We start from the raw sequence: 22,320 nt of genomic DNA on the forward strand, positions 1-22,320 counted from the left end.
CATGCATAACTCGAGCATAGATCCGGCTTGGTCGGTGATGTGTCGCCCTGGCCTAATCACGTTGTCATATTTATATAGATGTACGAAGGATCTGATGCTGAAAAGAAACAATGTATTTCTGAAATTATTTTTTATATGAAAATATTCCTTCTTATCATGTGTCAACAAAAACCTTTTAAATTGTCCTTTTCAAACAAAGTATCATGTCATCGTAAATGTTGATATACTTATTGGTTTTGTGCTGCTTTACGACCTGTCGACAATTTGAGTCAGGTACGGACAAACAACAATAAAAGTAGATGTTCACAAAAAGAATATATCAAACTGAAACTGAAAGGTTATATGATCAAAAGATTAAAAAACATTACCTACAGCTATATGCAAAACGAAATTAAGGGGAGGTTACTGTATGTGTACGAGAATCCCCGTCCACAACTAAATGACTATAGCCCGCTTTGATAATTCATATATAAAAAGAAACCTTACCTAGCTTGACTTTTATGTAAAGTAAATCAACAACAATGTTCCGGCTTTAACAGTGCAGCTAGGCTAGATCGGGATTCTTTCCTGTGTTTTAATCTCCTTACTTCTTGTGGATGTGATTTCGTATTGTTTTTCGAGTTGACAGGATGCGATACATTTTCAAAATTGTTTTTTTATAACTCTTCAAGGTCCAGAGTATAGTTCTTTTGCCAATGTATCAAGAATTCTTATGTTCACTACAAGATTTCGCGAAAGCAAGGTTTTGTAATTATCCTTTATTTCATTCCAAATACCATTGATATTTCATCTTTCTTCTGTTTAGACTTGTTCTTATTTCGGAAATCATCGCATTTCATTGTTTATACGTTTTCCATCCCAACAAATCGAAAAAAAATAACACGCTTCATAACACGTAACTTTCAATTGCTTTTTTTCCTCCAGATAATCTATAATTGGTTCAAATTTCATCTTAATGCGTCTTAATTGCAGCCGATAAAACCTGAAACAACAGTGTCTATACATGGAATACATTCCTCAGTTGTTAGGGTATATTTGTTGTGTTCATTCGGCATTACAGCCATGCATTCATGCATATTATCATGCAAAATAAATTCATTCCATCAAAACGAGTTGAGTTTTAATACATGTACGTTTATTGAAATCGTTGTTTAACATGTGTTGTTTAGCATAATACAGCACAGCATTGTGTAAACGATCAACGAACCAAATAAACATATCCATCGATATAATAAATACATTAATTAATTAATAAATAGAACTATTGCACATTTTTCACAAATAGTATTATGCCAAATTTTGAGCGTTGTCTGTAAATATAAATATTGCACGGCTGTGAACTTTAATATTGCAGCAAAGTTAGATTTTTGACATGAATATTATTCACCGAATTCAGTTGAAGAATGGAACAAGTCCGTATTCCGCCGGGATTTCGACGGAACATGAACCATACACATTGAGTGAAGTGGACAGGTCCTTGTCTGTCACGTGCCATGTACAGTCCTCGGGTGAGTACACGTAAATGTTCTTAACGGCATCGTCGTCGTTACGCGTCTTTCCTCCAGCAAAGAAGATACCCTCTTTTTCGTTAAACATCGCAAAGTTTGTGCAGCACACTGGCATGTTTGTACAGATGTCGTGCTGGTCTGAAGCTGGATCATACGACACAAGACGTCCTTTACCGCACGTGACAAAGATCTTTCCCTCGCGCACAACCGCCTGTGCCCCCGATACAGGGAAAGGTAGATTTGCCAGAATTTTACATGTTTTCGTTTGTGGATCAAACATTTGAACTATCGCGGTTTCCTTACCATTGTCTAATATTCCCCCGAACACATAAACATGGCTACCATGCACGACTGTCGTGGCGCTATGGACACCTATGTCAAGATTACCAACTGTCTTCCAGGAATGGCGTTTTGGCGCGAATTCCTCGACGGTGCGAATTGTCTCCCCTTTGCTACATTGCCCTCCCAACACATAGAGTTTGTTCTGAACACACGTCATACAGTGGTGAGATCTTCCCTTCACTAGTCTTTTTGAACATTTTTTCATCTTGTTCATTACAATGTCACAATGGTACACATCCAACAAACATTTCCCGCCTCCAGATAAGTACACGTGAGGCGCGTCATAGTTATGGTCTTGTAAACAACACACTGCGAATCCCGTGCCGACAGCGGATAGTTCGGGCACCCGACAAGTTTTCTGGAAATTATTCCTACAGTCATACAAATTGACACTGAGAGGTGTTGAAGTCCTGTCACTTCCGTTTCTTGTGAACATCAACTGATAACGAACAGCCTCGTTATGAGATCTGGGTTCCAGACTTAAGCGGCGACACAATTTGTTATTTCTAATAAAAAGTTCACATTCTGTCTGCAGTTGTTTGTGATGCAGTTGTCTCGAAATGGCTAAATATTTGTCCACATTTTTGGAATTGATGCAACCTCTATCTCTGAAACGTCCCTCTCTAAAGAACATTGCTAAAGCCTTTCCGGATTCGGCATCGAGACTCTTGTAGACCCGAGTGGGGTCTGAACTGTTGGCGGGTTTGGAACATTGACGCTGCATGACCCTGGAATGCTGGTCTACACTTGTACACTGAGAATTAGTGTGTGCAGTAGGGGCCAATGTGTGTTTCTGGTTTGTCATCTTCCCACTGTCAATATTTACTTCCTATAAAACATAAACAATAATATATTTTTGATTTATAAAATGTGACATGTTGCACGCGGAACGTCAATGAGTGTCGGAAAGGCTACATTGAGTAAGATTGAATGTGGATCATGACGAAATGACATTTGTATGTTTCAGTTAATAAACTAACTGAAAAGTTTATAAGATACATATTTGTGAATTAACTCGAAACAACTTGCACACGGATAGATACCGATTCTTACAATACGTACCTTTTTTGTTACAAAGTTTCTTCCTTTTTCTTCTTGTTTTACAACTCTCGATTTGCTTGAATTATTAGCTCATGTCAAAGTTTATAGCTATACATTTGATTTTGGTCTGGTAGGCTTTATCGTTATCGACCGCTTATATATACTGCTCTGAAATCTATAATTAAAATGTGCATGGGGAAATTCCCCAATCCATGACTCTTTTCTAACTTGTACTGGGGATCCCATACCTAGGTAAAAGTCAGTGACGCGTCACTTCCATAGTGACATGAAAATATTTGAGGTAACATTAATAACCCGACGCAATCTTAGTAGTACAGAGGAGTGTATAAGCAAAACAGCGTGTACTAATAGAGGTTACCATATGTGTGTACACACATACACCTGAGGTATTGTTTACACTACCGTTTGTATATATTGCTCGGTAGTGGTGTAATACCTTTATCGTACTGTTACTCTGGGTTTAGGTGTCCAACTTGTCGTGACGTAAATGGTATTTTCTGTGACTTTCTGCTCTCCGCGGGAGGGGAACGAATGACGTTCATATAAATCTTTGTATTTGAATCACTCTGACGTTTCAACACTATTATATATATATGAGAGTAGGAAATTACCAACTACGCAATACAAAAATTTCTGTATTACTCAACTCGTCATCTACACACTGTAAACTGTTCCACGTGTCCAATCAAATATTTTCTGTTTTGAATACTCTATGACACTGGTTCATACAATTATCGTGAAAAGGGGTTTTTCATAGATATTGAAATACATGATCTGGGATTCAAAATTATCACTCTCTGAGAATAAACATAAAATATCAACATTTCTACAGACATTTCAAAGTTATTCGATAATGATAATTTACATTCATTTATGTTATCTGTTATTAGCTAAAACACGATAGATTTAATATAACAGAGTTCCAAAATATCTCAACCATGCTAGATCAATATGCGTTTGGGCAATGATATTGCGACAATATACAAACGTCTCTCAAATCATGCACTTTTTATTGGTATAGATTTGAAAGTTTTATAGTGCATAACTGGTTTTAAAACAATTGACGCTCTAAGTCACTCTCACTGTCATACAGGTCCGAACTAAAACAGATTTTGACGTGAAAAATAATGTATGTAATGTGACAAGTCTCCATCTATAACAAACAGTATCGGGAAAGTGTGATCTACTAATTAAGTACACCAAGTTAACCATTGGACGTGCATACATACATGTACACGTATTAACACATTTGACTTGCTGGTACTTACATGTAACTTGCGCCGTCTGTTGCACGTCTATAAGTAACTGTGAAATAAAAATTAATTTCCAAGAATCAAAGCAGTTTTATTTTCAATCTCAACATGTTTTTTTTATGTATTTTATAAGTATATATGTGCGTAGAATGCTTACAGTTAATTATTAATTAATTATACCGCGTGTAATTCATTGTTGGTTTTATGAATACATTTTCTATTTAGATTTAATAAACGAGATACCAACAAGTAAATAGATTTTAAAACTCTTATTTTACTTTAACGACGTAGCCTAAACGTTTCCATATCTTGTACGTATAATGAGGAAAAATCCTAACACCCGTAACCTAAGTCCGACGTTAAGACAGCGGCGATGTACTTTGCATAATGATTCATATCTATATCTATGTATCTATGTAGAGTATACACTGTTTAATGTCTGGTGACGTTAATCAAACATTACTCATTACTAAAATGTTAGATACAGTACACAGCGTTATCGTACATTGTGGTGTGAAAATGTGTCTGCTGTCATGGTTGATGAGAAAATGATAGCATCATATTGTTATCATTCTTTGCCCCGCCCCAGTAACACTGTGACCTACACTGAATAGCACAGTCACTAGTACTCGCGATGTATACATAGTATTACCCTTTAGGCCACAAACATCGAAATACTCTTCAGAAATCAGCAAAAGTTTAACTTTTACCTGACGTACCTGCGTCATCAGCCACGTTCATGCGTCAATCAAAGTTAATCAACTAACCACAGACATTTGAGGAGCTATATACAGTATACAAAGTTCAAGGTGAAAGTCAGGTCACTAGGGATTTTCATTTCTCACAATTTTAAATTACAAATCCATGTCTTTTGTGAGGTTCGTCAACACTGCTTATACATTACCTTTTAATTCGTGATATGAAGATCTTTAAAAGAAACTATTTTATCTTCGATTGTTTTTGCAATTTCTGTGGCTATATATAAATTGCAGAATAAAATCAACTGAAGATACGTAAGACGCATACCCTTAATTTTTGAGTACCATTCTATAGTTCATCTGCAAACATAGAATCGTAAAAAATGTATTATAGTAAATTTATTGAGCCATGACTAACACAAGCCATAAATTTGGCGTCAGAGAACTCCTCCATTGAACTTTGTGTGGGTTTAGATTCGTCCGCTGCCTCCGATATCATTTATTATAGCATTCTATACAAAAGGATTGAGTAAGTGGTGAGGACTACTGCTGGATGTAAACATTTTTGTGTTGCCATAATCGTCACATCAGATGATGTGAACATAAACGTTTAGAAAAGTATATATATGTATATAAATAAGATCGCCATAACATCAATATAATTGTTCCATATACTTATTTGTGCAAAACCTTACTCATCATTTCTCCTTACATATATTTGTGTTCAATTCGTTTCCCGAAAATCGTAACCAAATAAGTGTGTATACTAAACGACGTCGGGAAAGGAATAATTACGTCACGTAACAATAGGGTAAACTGGCGCTTAAATGTCAACAATCCATTCTTGTTTCCACTCGTCAGTGTGATCTGTGGACAAAGTGAGCTGTAACCAAGTGGGACGTCAGCTCCTGGGGTAATAACGTGCAATGAATTGCGTGACCTGAAAAGTTGCTGTATCATTTATTTTATATTCACCAGGTTTGAAATAAACCACTACTTTTGTGAATAACTCATATCCATATATAAGTTTGTTGGTTTGTAAATATGAAAATATGAAAGGAATAAACAACAAACCAGACTATCTTTTAATATAACTGTATTGTTACAAAATAAACCAAAAACACCAAAAACTATAAACATTGAAGGTTATAATTAGAAAATAAGTCTGCAAAATAGTTATAATATATATCTATTCCGTCTTTGCTTATTGCAGAGTTATCTGCTCTTGTTAGCAGGTATTGATTGTTAATTGCAGGTGTTGATTGTTTTTGAGAGAACGACGTAATAATCAATACCTGCTCACAAGAGAAGATAACTCTGCAATACGCAAAGACGGAATATACATGTTTAAGTAATATTTCCGAACTCTTTTATCTTAAAGTTAAACATTTCTAGGAAAAATTAAACATTTTTAGGATTAAAATGCCTTATGAATAGGTCATTATGACATTGAGATTTTTGTTAAACATATCAGCCTGATTAAGACTGCTTTGACAGAAAGTACTGAATAATGATTGAAAAATTCCGACTAAAAAGAAATATGATTAAATCTAGTCCGATACCACATATCAGTGGTACGTATGTTGTTAAACAATTAAGATTAAGACAGTTCGGTTAAAAAGACCAATATTATTGGGAAAACAAATGTAAACAATAATAATACGCAATTAACTGGTAAACTATGATTTCGATTATGTTTTTAAGAATTTCAAACTCAAATAAACTGAAATAAACATTTATGGATATGGATGCATTCAACATTTTTAGCAAACAGCATTTAAACAGTAATACAAACAGACTACAAGAAAACCATTAGTTTAAACATGATGCAATACGTTATACATCGAGGGGGAAACGTTGAAAGGTTGACTTTCTAGTGTTGTAATTTCATGTGTATATATATATATGTATAGGGCATACTTACAATATACTTTTGACTTCTAACAAATTTTATTTACCAGAATTGGAAAATAGGATTAGGCACAAGTTATTACAACTTATGAAGCCATCTCCTTACAACAATAATTCAAAACAACAGATGATGATATAGACTATCAATTACAATTCATAGTAGTATGAAGCGATTTTTAAAGTAACACATACACATACAAACAAACAAAAACAAAAACATATTTTAAAGTCAAGTTCATAATCGAAACATGTTAAATTCTTCCACTGGATATAATAAAAGTTTGCACTTGTTTGAATACATCACAATTTGTATCCAAAGCCAATATACAATATTGTACAATATACGTAAGTATATACCTCAAAAGTCTAGATGGACAAAATATTTTGAACAAGACGAATTACCAACTGGTGGTTATTGCTACATGTATATGTACAAATGGATACTCTAAAGAATGTAACAAAACAAACAAATTCGAACAAGATGCATCATCGTTGCATCATCTAAATAAACATAAAGTAATATTTAATGCAAAATACATAACAGTTGGTATAGGTACAATGTAATAATCCTGGATAAAAATTTAACTTATGAAATAAAACACTCAGTCATTTAGTTAAATCATAGATTAAAATACATCAATGTGTTCAATGTGTAGTAACAACGAATGTGGCCAGGCGTATATCGATAGGACTCGTGCAGTCCAACCTGCTGTACTATGGAAAGAAATAACTTCATTCAATACATTATCATTGGCAACTATATATTTCAAAAACAGAGCAATCTTACTCAATACATATACAAGATTGGTAGTACCTTACACTGCAACAACTTAAAACGCTTATACAATATGTTGTTATAAAAACAGAATGTAACCAGTGTATTACATGTAGTTGCATATTGAATAATGGTATTTTAATTGGACACCACCTGTGTTAAGAGGTCACTTTTGAAGTACCGCCTCATCTAAAAGTACATTTTTTCTAACCTACAAAAGGTGGTCTATTATATTTCAATAACTTAATTGCTCAGTTATAGTAACATAATAACTTGAAGGCAAATTGGAAAACAACAAATATACAATAGATAAACCTATAACTTAATTACAGAATATTACATACAATATTATATATATACAATAAATACTCGTTTATCCTATTTCCAACATATCAAACCTACCAATTTCCGGACGCTGTTATTCATTTTAAATTGGTGCATCCCCCTATTTGACACTCTTGAAAAAAAATCTATATATAAAGAGGAGTAAATACAATGATGCTAACACTTCTTCCAATGAATTGTGCATCTACGTGGTAAACTTTTCCATGCATTGACAGAAACTGAATCAAGCAAGGATAGTGAAGATGTATAAAGATGTTAATGAGAATATGATTTCTAGAGAACTCACCATATATTTTATCTTCAATAATAGAGTTTAACATTTTAATCAGATTGACGATTCCAAGAGGTTCTTTTTCAAATGTGATAATTTGTTATTTACAGTTTCGACATACATTGTATACAAAAGTATTATCATCAAAATAAATTAGCAAACTTTTTTTTTTCTATTTCCATACCAGAACATTCAACTCGACAGTCACCACTGATTTCTCTTCCCGTTACATAATTCCTAGCCTATCGAGCAAAAATGAACGAACAATTTTTAAAGAATGCATTAGATGATAAGATAAGACTATAAAGCACAAAGATCACGTTTTCGTCTGCAGACAATGTATAAAACAAAAGTCAGATAGATAATTACTAAAAAGAATAAGAATATTATCTAAATAATCGATTGGATGCAAAAAAAACAATGTTTTGTTTACTTTATAGACAAACACCTGTCTAGAAATCGACCTTAAACACCTGTCTAGAAATCGACCTTAAACACCAATGACATATCACTATTGGAAGTTCATCCAATATGTAGATCATGAATCCTAACCAAAAAGCATCTTAACTATTTATAAGAAATTTGCTGGTATATTAAAATATCATTTTTAACTGTATACATTTAATATCATTCGATAAATCAATCTTGACAGAGAAATTATTGAATGCTGAACACTGATACACCTTCCTGCAAACACTACATGATTAACCAATGTAAAAGTGGAATCTTTTGCGATTTGTAGAAAACTTTGCGTAATTTGTGATGAGTTAATTAGCGCGAAAATATCTACACGTGAATATGCACTTATAGATTATATAGAATACGGATATATAACATATATAGATGTCTTTAGCACTGCCAATGCACCATTGTCTAACACTGCGATCTGTTTAACGAGTCATAACGCGAACACTTCTACTGTTATTGCCAAAGGTATTAATTGGTTTGTGTTTTAAATGGCTTTTGTAATTTATTTCAACAAATTTTATTGATAATCAATTGGATCGAACAACAGGCTTAAATCCTATTGAAGTTCTCTCCATTCCTCAAACCGTAAGCTCTCTCCATACAAAAAAACCCCCATTTTATTCAAATAGTATCCGGTAACTGATAGAAATGGAAATTATCTAATATACAGAATTATAACGCTTGTCATATATTTTAATGCTTTTTTGTATTTTGATTATACAGTTTGTAATGGTATAACAAACTAATACATGCTGCTATATATTTATGCAGCTGAGGGGTAAATAACCCACGAGTTTCCGATATAAAAGTCCATGGGTTCATTGCCCTTTATTGTTTCACTCAGAAATGGGTTGGACACGGTACTACCAGTTAAAAGTGCACGCTATTTCTTCAATGTTTATGACAGATGAAATCCTAACAGTATTAAGCAAAATAGATTTAAAGTAAACTTTTAAAAAGTCATCAGTGTTCATCACTGATCATCAAGATCATCAAGACATCAAGATGTATAACTACATACACATGTATACAATTATGAAAATAAGATCTCAAAGTTATAATCATTTATCATCCGTGTATGCGGACATGTCACATTAGCATATGCAAGCATATAGTTAAGTGTAAAACAGTACAATTATGATTATTCATTACATGTGCATGCACATGTACTTTATCAGCATATAGATATACAAGTATTGGGAAAATATTACGCCGATGACAAGTATCACAAATAATACCATGCCTCTTACGTGTGGTACACATAACACTTGTAATATATTGGACACGCGATATCGGATTTATAGATGAGTATGTAACCTGTTGTCAAGTTGACTTTCTATAGAAAGTGATGGCGACATTGACCTTGACCTTATGAAACAAGAAATAGTAAGGGTCTTCTCAAGCATGACCAATATATCAAACTTAGCCAAAATCTATGTAGGGATGAACTCACAAGGTTGATGACAAGATAGTCCCATATAATAGTAGTAGTGACCTTGACCACAGATTGTTGAAACATAAGCACCTCTTTCGAGGTATTCTCATACATGATGATAGATATGAAGTTGGATCAAAGTCCTTGCATGGATGAAGTTGCTAGAGTAGTGATACACATATTGACGAACGTATGAATGAATTAGTATATCTCATCCATTACTTTATCACAAGAGGATCATGTTATTCATTATGTACCTTTATGTATATATATGGGGCAAATAAGTAATTCCAACAGTGTGGACAAGTTTAGGTTGTCAAATTTTCGGAGCGATATGGTTTATTTAACTCAACTCTGCTTAAATGATATCAGACTTGTTACGTAAGGATCTAAAATTTAAATAAGCTATTGTTATGTGTTGGGGTCCTGGATTCTGTTAAACACCGATAGATATTAATAATTGTGATTCAATCACTTCTAATTTAAACTCATCATTTGTGTTGTTGTATAATGTGATTAAAACCATATCTTGATCTACATTTCGTTCCGTAAACTACACTCTGCTAAATCAAGAGCGTAGATCAAGATATGGTTTTAATCAGTGTGGTTTTTGTACATTGTGAGAGTGGAAATAGTTTGGTAAGCTACTACATACCTGTTATAAAATACTGATATCATGCATGGCATTAGTGTTTTCTGACTGCTAACGAACAAATCCATATTTAAGTAATTACCCAATATCAATCGCATTATTTAGATAAGTATAAGGACTGCGGGTACCTACTCAGATGAACACAGCACATGCTTTTGAAACATCATACTGCAGGGCATACGCACATTTTCTGAATACCGATGACAGATTAAAACACAGATTAAAACACATATATATATATATACTATCGTAGACGGTAATATTCTTACGTAAATTCGCATCACATTCTCTATTTCATCAGCGCATTGTTGAAAAAACAGAATCAGGACATTCATAAAATCCTGCAATATTCATTTAGATTTGAGCAAGCATTTAGCATTTTCTAGAAATTATACATCTATAAATAAATGAGTAGAGAAAAAAATGTTCATTCTTTTTTGAAAACAAAAATAATGACAAAGACAACATGCTTTGGCAAATCAAAGTGGAATATGCAGTTAACAAACACAGGAGAGAGTCAATTGGGGAAAAGAAATGTACTAGCTAGACGGAATATGGTACTATATGGTATAGACCATATACTTCAATTGAATTAAATGAGCAATTCATACAGTATTCATCTATTTATATCACCTATAGCTATAGTAGAGTGATTTTTACAGTTCGATATTATGGTATATATCGAATAGATATTTACATCAACCATGCATGGAATAATGTTTGCATTTATTATATTTACCAAATCCATATTTCGCATTTTATAATGATGACCACGTGTTGTTGTTGTTATGATTTGGATTTGGGAAATCCGTGTGTAACACTTTCAGTATAATTCTCAGAATAAGATCAACAGGTTACCGACACCAGTTATGTTAGATAACATTATCAGGCCGATTAGATGTTTCATGTAATATATGTTCATCTTCCATCCAATTCTATCATCTGGATCACAGGACTTGAGAATTTGGTACATATATATTTAGACTTGCTCCCGATGAAAGATACTTTATAGCTTTTTTTTTTTTCGTTCTACATTGACTTAAGCATTGGGCAACAGCAAACAATACAGCAATATTGTCTTACATTTACTGCGTTTTTGTGATGGTAAGATATACATCATGTTTATCTTTTAAGATGGTGTCAAATACACTAACAGCATGAGCATCTCTGGTCTCGAATGGTGTCGCAAATAAATGTTATCCTCATATCATTTATATATGTTTGATTCAACATATCATTAACAATGATGTACATGAAAAAAATATATACTCCTAATATTTGTTAAAAAGAAACTGCAGCAAGTAGCGAACACTGACACTATCATGATTTACAGAAAAATAGCTTGATTGATATTGCAAGGGGGCATGGGTTATATCGTTGATAAGCTAACGAGTCAGGTGAAAGTATTTTTGAGTGCTTACTTGATGTTAACATGTATTGAAAGAAGTTCATTCTACGGTTTCCAGGCATTACATTACTTTTTATTTCCAAGACCTTTTAGAGATTATTATTCTCAATCAGTTTGCTGCAATTGTATACCTAATCCTGAAACTAAGGTTTAGAAAGTAACAGTGGCAAAGCGTAGACTGACAATGAGCTGGTTCTAATCTTCATTGTATTGAAAATGATACTTACATATTTAAACTGTGTTGAAATTCTTACCTGACAAGTATATATATTTGTAGGTAATCGGCGTGAAACATACTGGTAGCAGGATAGGTTCGAAGGGAAAACCAACAATCATCATCATCTAATATAACGGCCAAGTTTGAAAAATAAAATGATCAGAATACATTGATATTTTAATATACCAGCACAACTGACTCGTGTATGAAAGTGTTTTGCTTAATGCCATCAGCGATTTGTAAAACGTTGTAAAAAGAAACAATCAAAATAAATGTGTCAACTTTTTGGTAATGAAAACAATCTGATGAGGCGCAAATAAAATAAGAAGCGTTTTAAATGAGTGTTATATTACAGCCCTGAAATAAAATATAAAGTATAGACAAAAACATGGTAGCAAGAGGGAAACCCTACATAATAATTTAAATTTTGTGGCGTGTTAAAAAAGTAAAATAAATGTTTTTTAGTCATGACAAAAAATTAAATCAGAAAAGATTCCTTGGCAAAGCTGAAGGAAAATGAATTTTAATTTTAATTCATCTTCATCATAATGATTAAGATCTTGAATAAAAGCGCCCGGCTGGTCAAATATCTTTAAAAGTTAAAGTATGATTATCCTCAATACAATATACACACCTGGCATAAAACCAGACAACTTTTAAGAAGATTACATTTTAGTGAATATGTAACATAGCACTGTAGATACAATTTACAAAGGACGTGTAATACAATGGTTTTACATTCATCAATACACTTAAAAATAAATTATGAATATGATTTCATATCTGAAGCATAAAACCGTGTTTGAGACATCAAACAAGATATTTCAAAAAAAGATTCACCACTATGCGTGGTAATATAGCCAAGCATAACATAAAGCTTAAAAACACAGTCAAAGTAAAATATAGCTAAGAACATAGACAAAATAAGACATAGCTAAATAACCATCTATGAACATGTCTATTCGTGTACTGTCAAAGTATGACATAGCTCAATATCCATCGCTGAACATGTCTATTCGTTTACTGTAAAAGTATTATATATCTCAATATCTATCTATGTACATATCTATTCGTGTATAGAGAAAGTAAGATAAAGCTCAATATTCATCCATGGATATGTCTATCTGTATATAGGCTAGTACATTTTCAATCAGGGTTAAATGACAATAAATAAGAAATAGTTTTTTTAAACTATCATCAATGAATTCAGGCGCGTTTTAGCATAGGTAAATATAGCAAACCAACCGTTAAAATAAAAAAGTGATAGCGTTTCAGCCATCCATGCGTTTAGATACATTTTTGTACAGTTATCATAATATATAACACATTAACGTAAACTATAAATCTAAATTAGAAATAGCTGTTCAGCCATCCATGAATTAGGACAGTTATCATATCAATATATAGCAAATCAATTGTTAATCTTAACTCGAAATAGCTTTTCAGCCATCCATAAATTTAGACAAATTTATCATACATGTATCAATATATAGCAAGTAAACTACGCATCTTTATCATAAATAGCTTTTCAGCCATCCATGAATTGAGACACATTTATCATATCAATATATAGCAAGTAAACTACGCATCTTAATCATAAATAGCTTTTCAGCCATCCATGAATTAATACACATTTATCATATCAATATATAGCAAGTAAACTACGCATCTTAATCATAAATAGCTTTTCAGCCATCCATAAATTTAGACAAATTTATCAAACATGTATCAATATATAGCAAGTAAACTACGCATCTTAATCATAAATAGCTTTTCAGCCATCCATGAATTTAGACACATTTATCATATCAATATAAAGCAAAATTAGCAATAAATCGAACTTCGAAATAGCTTTTCAGCCATCCATGAATTTAGACACATTTATCATACCAATATAAAGAATATTAACTACAAATCTAAATTAGAAATAGCTTCTCAGCCATCCTTCAAATTAGACACATGTAATATATAGTTAACTGACAATAATCTAAATAATTGTAAGTTATTTAACAATATTTTAATTTAGACGCGTTTAGAAAAGATGCATAAAACAAATTAACTATAAATCTAAAGAACTTTTTTTTACCATCGATGAATTTACATGCCAATAAAACATCGTCAAGTATTTCAAAGCATATTTTGTAATAAAGGTACTTAAACATTAATATACATATCATATCAGTAATACATGATACTTAAGAAACAACGTCTTACTTAATTTTCTAGGGTAAAGAGTAAGAAATATAAACATAGCAAAATGAATGTCATCAAATATAAAATACGAATATTGCACAAGTGCCCGTTGACAAGATCCCCACTCTCAAGTTCATAGACCCGGTATACATCACACACCAGAAGTACTCCTCCTTGTACCCCTAACAGGGTTATGTTATAATCATAAACCTGACCTACAGTCATGCCGCTTTTGGTATACTGCCATTAGAATGTACAACACTCCGACACGTGTATCCAGAAAATAGCCTGATGTCATCATACAAGAGGTACAACATGCGTCACGTATACGTCACATACAGGGTACCCTGGTCAGGGCGTACAGTCGTGGTCTGCACATAGGCATAACGTCTCGGAAGGTACACTTACAAGATGTGATGAAACATTGGAACCTACACAAAAACAGCTCGCGCGCCCTACCCTAGGTTATATCTCTTCTTCATTTATATACCATAAACGATGAAGTGTGTGCAACCTGTTCCAAAAAGATCGGCAGTTCAACATCTGTCGTGGAATATAAATGAAGTAAAGTATAGTGCAACAACTGTTTCGTATAAATATCAACGTTTCACTACAAAAAACTAACAACTGCCGGACCATCATGCCAATGAACGAAACACGACGGTATCCTGACAGGCATATCTTGGTATGTAACGTAGCTATGACACAAGCTTTACCCCTTGCCATAGCCATGTATGAAAAAATCTTTTGAAAATATACTTCATTCACGAAATTACACACACTTTCATTCTCTTCCATTCACTCATTCACTCTATACATACTCTTACAAATTTATCAGCATATCATTCCATCTAAACAGTCACGAATTCATCCATTCATCCAAACCGACACCGACCTATCCATTCATCTAAACAGCCACTAACTCATCCATTCATCCAAACAGCAACGAACCCATCCATTCATCTAAACAGCCACGAACCCATCCATCCATCCAAACCGACACCAACCTATCCATTCATCCAAACAGCCACGAACTCATCCATCCATCAAAACCGACACCAACCTATCCATTCATCCAAACAGCCACGAACTCATCCATTCATCCAAACCTACACCAACCTATCCATTCATCCAAACAGCCAGGAACCCATCCATTCATCTAAACAGCCACGAACCCATCCATCCATCCAAACCGCCACCAACCTATCCATTCATCCAAACAGCCACGAACTCATCCATTCATCCAAACCGACACCAACCTATCCATTCATCCAAATAGCCACGAACCCATCCATTTATCTAAACAGCCACGAACCCATCCATCCATCCAAACCGACACCAACCTATCCATTCATCCAAACAGTCACGAACCCATCCATTCATCCAAACAGCAACAAACCCATACATTCATCCAAACCGACACCGACCCATCCATTCATCCAAACCGACACCGACCCATCTATTCATCCAAACAGCCACGAACTCATCCATTCATCCAAACCGACACCAACCTATCCATTCATCCAAACAGCCACGAACTCATCCATTCATCCAAACAGCAACAAACCCATACATTCATCCAAACCGACACCGACCCATCCATTCATCCAAACAGCCACGAACTCATCTATTCATCCAAACAGCCACCAACCCATCCGTCCATCATTCAATCCATAATCTATCTACCCATTAAAACAACCACCAGTCCATCCGTCTATTCGTCCATCCTTTCATCCTTTCATCCTTCTATCCATAATCTTAGGAACAGCACGCTCTCAAAGTGATTATCTTGGCAGTGACCTATGAAATCACGAGGCATTGAACTGATACTCGGAGCAGTGACATATATTAAGGCTTCGGAGGAAATAGGTGAATATTTTAGGCAAATATTTTTATTAAGACCGGGAATACACAACACCTTATTTAAATATAACTTTCAACGTAGAAGATGCTTTTGAAATAGTTAAAACTTCTTATTCTCTTAAGCGTCCTTTTTGCAAAAGGTATGCAGTAATATACATTTGTTCATAAGGATTTCTTTATGTCATACCAATTTAGCATTGTACTTTTGTATAATTTCAAGATTATTTATAACATTATTAAAATCATTCATTTTATATTTATGCGCATTCAACGTAACAATATATTTGTCAATTATTTTTCATGTTCTATATGATGGTTATAATGGTCAAAAAGGTACAATTTGCAAACAATAAAAAGTAGGTTCAGAGTGAATCCTTCAGATCAAAAACGTTTGGCATAAACCCAAGGAGTCTTCATAGCTTAAATGTATTTCAACTTGCGATAACATATATAAAACGAGAATATACATATATATATAAGATGGGAAAAGACTATGTAATTACGTAATAAGAGTTTTTATTTCATCCATTCCCCTCTATTATGTTCCTTTTTTCAGTCCACGAGGGAATTAAACCCCATGTTTACAATGTTGTGATCCACGGGCCTAACCATATTTTATTGACACAAGGCGAACAAGTATCTGATTTTTCATTGTATCGTTTACCATTCAACAACCCACTTTCTCCATATATCAAAACGTTCATACTTCTCCAATTTCACCCACGTAAACGCCTACCAACTTAATTAATCTGTTTTCCAATCCATCCATCCTTCACACCGACCACTATATATGCATTCCAATCCATCCACTTTCAAATTCATCAGTAAAGTATTCATTGATTCACTCATTCACGTTTCGATCTTTCCGCTCTATTAATTACAATTTATAGATGTACCAACTCACAGAGTCTTAATTCTCCGCTATCATACCATGACTTTCAATCAGCCTATCATGCATACATTACTCATCCACTCTTTGTCTTTTATTCATTCATTCATTCAGTCAGTCAGTCAGTCAGTGAATCATTCATTCATTACATATTTGTGTATATTAAATTCAGGTATGTACTTGCTTCAATATTTTATCCTATCGTTTTCAAGCTTCTCCTCTGTGCTTCAGCATCTACCTTCATACGTAACCCCACTCTCATACGGAAACATAACCATATTCGTCAGATAAAAAAAAACTTACCTTAAAGCCATTGCGTCTGGAATGTTTTGACTTAATGAACAGTAATCTACTGATCGAGATCGTGAATCTTTTTACAAAATATGATTTATGATGCAAACAATATTTTTAATAATGATCATACTTTAAATATGTATATAAATATATCATAAAATATAAAAAGAAACATTATCAACAATGAGTCTTTAGTACTTTCATCTCGTCAAGGAGATTCTTCAGAATCTGAAGAATCTCCTTGATGAGTACTTTTTCTATTATATAAATATATGTGTACATCGTTAATTTCCCCGCTCTTACAATGTAAATGAATATTTGTTCAGAGAATCACGATAACGAAACTTGATTGGTCACCCGTGATACTTATCTTTTCCGTGGTTGTACAATGCACGTTAGTTATGCTCTATACAATGCTATGTTTTGTACATAGTTGATAATGTGTATTGCACTTTGCCTCTCTCCTTAAATTGATATCTAATAAATTAGATATGAACTACTTTGTTTCAGCAACTGTGTAATGGGATACGTCATGAATCTGTCATTGTCTACAGTAGACAATTGTTTTGTGCGGTAGTCTTATTTGAGCGCTTACATATTGCGCAAAATTATGGTTGTACTTATTGGGCTATCTGTATATAATTCATCAATGCGCCTATCTGTAAAAATTCGATAATACACTAAAATGGGATTGCGCAAAAATTAACACGGTTGCTGCATGTAAATTGTAGGCTCCTGGACGAGTTACCGATTGAAAAATCATAAATGCACATGCTTAACTGTAGTATTATCAATTAAGGAATGTAATTCTACACAAGTGGGTTCATGATGTGATTTCAAGGACGAGGTTTGTCGCGTACCCGTGTTCAAATTATGGACTTTTGTATGCCATATATCTTTCAAACATTAATATAAAATAAACAAGAGGCCCAATGGGCCTGCATCGCTCACCTGGTATAAATCTCACACTTGCAACCTTAAAAGTGATCTAAAATAAAGCTACAGGCAAAATATCAGTATTTATGATTTAAGTCATTCAAAAGAACCTGTTAAAAGATTTTAAAACATTTCACCCCTGTTACTTTGAAAGTCGACCAAGTCATTATGTTGAACAAATTGTATAGCCTTTCATCTCAGTATGCAACTTGCAAAGTATCAACATCCTGGGACCCATGATTATTCAGAAGAGGTCGTTTAAAGATTTTAAACAAATTTGACCCCTGTGACCTTGAATATAAGTCAGTCATTCACTTTAACAAACATAGTAGTCCTTGATCTGACTAAATATCAACATCCTGAGCCTTTTGGTTTTTCAGAACAAGTTGTTTAAATATTTTGAGCATATTTGCTCCTTGTGACCTTGAATATGATTCAAGGTCATACATTTAAACAAACTTTGTAGCCCTTCATCCTAGTATGCTACTGGCCAAATATCATCACCCTGTGCATTTTGGTTATTCAGAAGAAGTTATTTAATGTTTTTCACATATTTGACCCCTGTGACCTTGAATATGGGTGAAGGTCATTCAAAACAAACTTGATAGCCCTTTACCCCAGCATGCTACTGGCCAAATATCATCACCCTATGCATTTTGGTTATTCAGAAGAAGTTGTTTAATGTTTTTAACATATTTGACTCCTGTGACCTTGAATATAAGTGAAGGTCATTCATTCGAACAAACTTGATAGCCCTTTAGCCCAGCATGCTACTGGCCAAATACCATCACCCTGTGCATTTTAATTATTCAGAAGAAGTTGTTTAAAGTTTTTAACATATTTGACCCCTGTGACCTTGAATATGGGTGAAGGTCATTGATTTGAACAAACTTTGTAGCCCTTCATCTCAGGATGTTACTGGCCAAATATCATCACCCTGGGCATTTTGGTTATTCAGAAGAAGTTGTTTAAAGTTTTTAACATATTTGACCAATGTGACCTTGAATATGGGTGAAGGTCATTCACTGAACAAACTTTGTAGCCCTTCATGTCAGCATGCTACTTGCCAAATGTAATCACCCTGGGCATTTTGGTTATTCAGAAGAAGTTGTTTAAAAGTTTTTAACATATTTGACCCCTGTGACCTTGAATATGGGTGAAGGTCATTCATTTGAACAAACTTTGTAGCCCTTCATCTCAGCATGCTACTGGCCAAATATCATCACCCTGGGCATTTTGGTTATTCAGAAGAAGTTGTTTAAAGGTTTTTTAATACAATTGACCCCTGTGACCTTGAATATAATTGAAGGTCATTCATTTGAACAAACTTGGTAGCCCTTCACCCAAGCATGCTACTGGCCAAATATCATCTCCCTGGGCATTTTGGTTATTGAGAAGAAGATGTTTAAAGTTTTTGACATATTTGACCCCTGTGACCTTGAAAATAGGTGAAGGTCATTTATTTGAACAAACTTTGTAGCCCTTCATCCAAGTTTGCTTCTGGCCAAATATTGACACCCTAGGCCTTTCGGTTATTAAGAAGAAGTCGTTTAAAGTAAAATATTGACGCCGGACGACGGACGGACGGACGACGGACGGACGGACGGACGACGGACGGACGGACGACGGACGGACGGACGGTCGGACGGACGACGGACGGACGGACGACGGACGCCGCGCCACGGCATAAGCTCACTTGGCACTTCGTGCCAGGTGAGCTAATAAAATGAGGGAGTGCTTACATTAACATAGCTCATATATGCCTAAAAATTGGCACGTAAGATAAATTCGGATATAATCAGTACCTAAATGAAAATAAAAATTGAAAAAATACTTTGTTTTCTATTGAAGATACACATATGTATCATTGAAAGACATGTGTTATCGGGGCAAGTTATTTATTTCATGAGCTTCAATATGGCATAACAGATTACATCAGAACGCGTTTGATGATGCTGTTTATTCTTAATCACTATTTAGTAATGTCAAAATAGCTTCAGGTACTTTGAATGTTGAACTTAAATCTAATAGATTTCTAGACTATCGTAAGATTCGGTTGTAAACTATTTGAGCTAAACTATATTTGTTGTCCTTTAACAAATATATCAAATGTAAAGGTTTACCCGGAAAAAACCCAGGATACTTCTATATTTTTTTGAGATGCTCCCCAGAGCCATATATTCCTGTCAGGCGCTTAAATCCCGCCTGTCGCCATTGCCACTTTGCTGTAATAGGTCTTATTACATTGCCAGGGGTTACGGTGCTTTAAGCTGGACGTGTGGCATGTGACTTGCTGGCAGAGCCTATGAGTGACGATGGGTATTTACTCATCCTCGATAATCCAGGGGTTACGCTCACTTTCGCTCTTACCACTCCTGGAATATGTCATAGCAAAAATCTAAGGCTCAGTGTGCACCACCTTGAGGGTGAGAAAAGAAGACTAGTGTGATCCTTTCATGTACATCAAAAGAAGCTGCCGGTCGCGTTACGGTAAAAAAGACTGTCTTTGAAGCCGGGTGTCGTTCCTCTGTAATATTCAAAGGGCAGGTATCCGCCTAGCGATTGGTCAGGGTTTTTTTTTTTACCTCAGACTGATCAAATGACCAGCCGCTTGTCTTTAAATTTGCTATGACATATTCATCGGGTGCAGGGAGCAAAGGTGAGCGTAATCCCGTGATTATCGAGGATTGTATTTACTCAGCATTTTTAAAAGGAGTAGTCTTCGCTGAGACCCTTTACCAGCTTTAACCCCCAATAAGGATTGCTTATTGTCCACTTGCATCCAATCAGTATTACATGGATTTTATAAGCATTGAACTGTTTCATTTTAATATTGATGCCGATTTATCAGCTATGACACATATACATGGAAATGTATTTTAGACACAGCATTTTATATCGGCATAATGATTAATGGAAAGTGTATTATGTCACTAGTCCAACCGCATGGGTTATATGACTAATGTTCAAAATAGAAAACGTAAATATTTATATTTTAGCGTTTATAATATTTTAACGCTTTTCGCGATTTAATTATTAGGTAACATTATATTTGGTATAATCGACATTATCTAGATTATTTTCTATTGCATATATTCGATTATACACAAAGTTTGACTCAAGAGTTGTCAAGAAAAGATCTATAATCTTTCTTTGTTCACGTATCCCCTCAGTCCTAACATCACACGACACGTGCGAGTCTATAATCTTGTAACAAACGCTGATGACAATAGATAACATAAAAATATCACATTAATATCAAACAGGCCGATCATTTGTCCGCCAAATGTACAATGGGAAACGCGAAGATTGATATGTACATATATATCCATTAGAAAAATATTGCAAATAGTCAAATAAGGCAAGGGAATATCACAAATTAATATATTTATGGACATGAATTCCATATCTGTCAATGATTGTTTTATTTGAACTGTTATAAACGAACGGATAACACAAAATAGTTACAGTATTGCATACATAAATTAAGTTATTATGTATATATCAATATATAGATATAAAATATGTCATTAAATACATTTGTGATAAAAACGTTTAGACGGGTATATTTACATTTGCATGGCATTGTCACTATATAGCCTCTTTGAAAGCTGTGTCGTTGATGGGACTTTAATTACCATGCATCACGAGACACAATTCTTAGCGTATTAATACAACACTGACCGGAACTACAATATCCAATATAATTAAACATGACGGCTGCTGAAATATCGCTGGGCATTGTGAGATTTGACAATGTCATTGTAAATTTATGTGCAAAATAAAAAATAAAATAAAAA

At 34.1% G+C, this 22,320-nt stretch overlaps 2 protein-coding genes across 4 annotated transcripts in view; both read right to left on the reverse strand.

The window, feature by feature from the left end:
• Positions 1–1,134: 1,134 nt before the first annotated feature.
• Positions 1,135–4,249, reverse strand: LOC110458050 (kelch-like protein 35). 2 transcript variants are annotated; one of them, XM_021509598.1, is made up of 2 exons: positions 4,181–4,249; positions 1,135–2,679 (listed from the first exon to the last, which is right to left on the reverse strand). In XM_021509598.1, exon 2 carries the CDS (start codon positions 2,653–2,655, stop codon positions 1,393–1,395), a length of 1,263 nt encoding a protein of 420 aa, XP_021365273.1. In that variant the 5' UTR covers positions 2,656–2,679; positions 4,181–4,249; the 3' UTR covers positions 1,135–1,392. The 2 variants fall into 2 exon arrangements, with proteins under 2 accessions (XP_021365273.1, XP_021365272.1); XM_021509597.1 differs by lacking the exon at positions 4,181–4,249 and adding an exon at positions 2,913–3,034.
• Positions 4,250–6,924: 2,675 nt separating this feature from the next.
• LOC110458047 overlaps positions 6,925–22,320 on the reverse strand; it is a 74,647-nt gene continuing 59,251 nt past the window's right edge. Inside the window, exon 26 of one of the 2 annotated variants that reach the window (XM_021509595.1) lies at positions 6,925–12,488. In XM_021509595.1, coding sequence (XP_021365270.1) covers positions 12,379–12,488 — 110 coding nt within the window. In that variant the 3' untranslated portion in view covers positions 6,925–12,378. The remainder of the gene's footprint in view (positions 12,489–22,320) is intronic. The other variant, XM_021509596.1, reaches the window with a different exon arrangement.

The sequence above is a fragment of the Mizuhopecten yessoensis genome, unplaced genomic scaffold (genome assembly GCF_002113885.1).
Source record: "Mizuhopecten yessoensis strain PY_sf001 unplaced genomic scaffold, ASM211388v2 scaffold9411, whole genome shotgun sequence".
NCBI lineage: Eukaryota > Metazoa > Mollusca > Bivalvia > Pectinida > Pectinidae > Mizuhopecten > Mizuhopecten yessoensis.

Bases quoted from the DNA above. Each gene is read 5' to 3' on its own strand.
- LOC110458050 (XM_021509598.1), bottom strand. From the start codon at position 2,655: ATGACAAACCAGAAACACACATTGGCCCCTACTGCACACACTAATTCT.